Source organism: Athene cunicularia (assembly GCF_003259725.1).
Source record: "Athene cunicularia isolate RWA chromosome 2 unlocalized genomic scaffold, athCun1 chr2_part1, whole genome shotgun sequence".
Taxonomy (NCBI): Eukaryota; Metazoa; Chordata; class Aves; order Strigiformes; family Strigidae; genus Athene; species Athene cunicularia.
The window spans coordinates 36,117,206-36,120,564 of NW_020799095.1; the positions used below are offsets into that span (position 1 = coordinate 36,117,206).

General features: G+C 42.4%; 1 protein-coding gene across 1 annotated transcript in view; it reads left to right on the forward strand.

Annotated features, from left to right (window-relative positions):
* BAMBI (BMP and activin membrane bound inhibitor) overlaps positions 1 to 1,816 on the forward strand; it is a 3,307-nt gene extending 1,491 nt beyond the window's left edge. The window contains exons 2-3 of the mRNA XM_026843622.1: positions 289 to 579; positions 1,013 to 1,816. Coding sequence (XP_026699423.1) covers positions 339 to 579; positions 1,013 to 1,431 — 660 coding nt within the window. The 5' untranslated portion in view covers positions 289 to 338 and the 3' untranslated portion in view covers positions 1,432 to 1,816. The remainder of the gene's footprint in view (positions 1 to 288; positions 580 to 1,012) is intronic.
* Positions 1,817 to 3,359: the final 1,543 nt, after the last annotated feature.

Below are 3,359 nucleotides of genomic sequence, written 5' to 3' on the forward strand. Positions count from 1 at the left end.
CCTCCCCCAATCTCTGTTTTAGTGAAATGTTCCTGATTTAATTCAAAGGGCTATAGTACTAGTAATTAAAACAAATGCCCCGAGGCATTTGCAGGGATTAAGGTTACAACGAGGTAGGCACTGTACAGTGGGAAGGAAACAAGTGCTCTCACGGATTTACAGTCTAGAGTACCACCCCAAAACTGGCACTGTTTCATTGTGTGATGCTTGTGGCTAGTAAGAGTACCTAGTGAGGTGCCCTTCGAGGACCAAATTCTTACTTTTTCTTGCACAATTTCTATTTTTCAGGTGAAATCAGATGCTACTGTGATGCTGCACACTGTGTTGCAACTGGCTACATGTGCAAATCTGAGCTTAGCGCCTGCTTCTCCAGACTGCTCGATCCTCAGAATACACATTCCCCACTTACTCATGGCTGCTTGGACTCTATTGCAAGCACAGCTGATATCTGCCAAGCCAAACAAGCACAAAACCACTCTGGCACCACCACCGTGTCCACAATGGAATGCTGTCATGAAGATATGTGCAATTACAGAGGACTACATGATGTTTTGTCTCCTTCCAGGGGCGATACTTCAGGTAGGGCAAGGAAGCTTCAGTGAAATCTCTCTTCTGGCCATCAGGCTGGTGACAGTCAAAACCTTGTACAACTGTTACTCATTTTAGTTGTTAATGTAAGTAGAGACGCCAGAGGGAGAAGCAGGTAGCAGATGCAGGGGAGCATCTCAGCTGAGTAGCTTTCCTTGTCTGCTTTAGTATTAGAGGTCTTTCTTGCCAGCTTAACATTGTATCCGAGTGGCGTTCCTAGTTAAATCAGCTATCAGGGTCAGAAATTCTCTGTTATAAACAGCCTTAGGGACTCATCTTTTTCTTTATAGGGGCATTTTCTGTAGATACTGCAGTGTGTAGCTGTGTCTCCTTTAACTTGTCAGTGTGGTGTTTTAAGAGAGGTGCTTATATATAAACTAGTTGTTGGTACTTGAAATAAGCTTCCCGTCTTTCCCCTCTGCAGGACAAGGAAGCAGATATCAACATGACAGCAGCAGGAACCTCATCACCAAGGTACAGGAACTGACCTCTTCAAAAGAGTTATGGTTCAGGGCAGCTGTAATTGCTGTTCCTATAGCTGGTGGGCTGATCTTGGTGCTGCTCATCATGCTGGCCTTGCGGATGCTCAGGAGTGAAAATAAGAGACTGCAGGATCAACGACAGCAAATGCTCTCCCGTTTGCACTATAGTTTTCATGGACATCATTCAAAAAAAGGGCAGGTGGCAAAATTGGACTTGGAATGCATGGTGCCTGTGACTGGTCACGAGAACTGCTGCATGACCTGTGATAAAATGAGACATTCAGACCTCAGCAATGATAAAATTCTTTCACTAGTCCACTGGGGAATGTACAGCGGACATGGGAAGCTGGAATTTGTATGACCAATTATTTTTTAATCTGAGCTAAACTTACTCTATGAACTCTTGAAGGCCTTTGGGTTCTGCTGGACAGGAGCACTTTATCTTAAAACAAAAACTCTCATAAATCATCTTTGAGAAACAAAGGACCTCTGCAAACAGAATCTTGGATATTTCTTCTGAAGGATTCCAAAAGTTGTCTTATTTGCACAGAGTAAAATACACTCAAATGTATTGTTTGCTTTAAAGTTATGAAAGCAAAAGTTAGAAGTTGTAAACACTGTCACCAGGGTTATCTGAACTGTAGGGAGCTGAGAACTGAGTTATTATAATAAACTGTATGTAAGCTCCTATGTTTCCTGACTTATTGTAAAGATTTTTTTAAAATATATATATATTTTGTCTGAAACTTGCTTGTGACTTTTGTTTTGGAAAACATTTTTTGGGGGGTGGTGGCAGGAAACAAATCAAGGTAGTAGTATGCATGGTAATGCTGTGTGTAACAATTAGGATTCTGAAAAAGGAGTCTGTTTTCCTACTCTGTGAGGGAAATTAGGTGGTTATTCCAGAACGAAGGTGACGGCTTTATTGTTTAATACTTCAAGTAGCAGTGAACACACATCTTCAATTCTTGGCTCTTGCTTTTTGCTCATAACCTCAGTGAATTCTTCTGCAGCTTTGTGTGATAACTATTTCTTCTCTCTCTGTTAATGAAGAAGTGCTTCCTCTGTGCAAACCATGTCAGAAAGTGGCTCTTAATTCCTTATAGCTGGTTTTTCCTCCCTTGTCTCAGTTTTTCTTTTCTGTGATCTTTTTTCTTTTGTACCTTTAACACTCAGATTTTTTGGGGGAGGGGGAAAGGGGAGGGAAACCCCAAAGCCACACTGCCTATTCTGCTGTGTATATATTTTTTTTTTCTTGCTGACAAGCCCTCTGAGCACAGTGGAAAACATCTGCCTTGCTCTTTTATAGCACAACTCAGTATCACATGCTGCTACTTTTGTGGGGGACCAAAGAATCAGCAGTGTACTCCCTTTAATCTCTGGCTCCTCCTTCATGCTATTCTTGCATAGGTGGCTTTTCTTCCCTGCCAGTATTCGTGCAATTGGTTGTTTCTTACTCCTTCAGTTAGTTGGCTTCACTTGATCATTTTATTTATTCAATGCCTAGTTGCTAAAAACAAACAAAACCTCTGGATTATCCAAGGAGCTTACTGTATTTATTTTTCTTGCTTTATTAGGCTGTGTTGCAGTAATTAAAGTAGACTTGCTTAAAAGGCAGATGCCACACCATGGTGAAACAAGGGTCCAGAATGCTGCTGCAGGAGATAAAAGTTGGCAAGAGTCACCTATATATTCATTTATATTTTAAATAGCTTTAGAAATGCTTCTGCCTCCTCTTCTGACTGTAAAGTTGAGCTGCTGCTATTGCCACCAGTGAAAAGAGGATGGCGCAAAGGGGGTTGCAACAGCCTGACAGCAACGCTCTGCTCTTGTGTGCTGCTTGCTATGGCAGATTTCGGGCTGCATATCCCAAAGCAAAGCAAAGGGCTGCAAGCAATGGAAACCTGCCCCTCTGGGTCACAAGTTGGTGTTCCTGAAAATGCACTTAAAACTATGTGGTAGGCTTGTTGGAGATGGGTTGGTCACTTGGGTGTGCGAACAAAGGCATGGATATTGCAAACTTACCCACGCAATTAAATGCTCGTACTGGCCAAGTGCAGCGAGACCCTTGGGAATGCCAAAGTCCCACCGTGCCCATGTGCACAATATTAAAGTGTCGCTTAGAAGGATTGGTTTCGTCTGTGTACCTCAAGCTGCTGACTGCTCTTCTTCAAAGTGCCTAGAGAGTTGCTTTTAATGCAGAGAACTACATTCTCTGATTTCTACCTTTTTCTGCTGCTAAAGTTTAAGAAACTACGTGGCTGCAACTGCTGTTGGAATCTGGCCTGT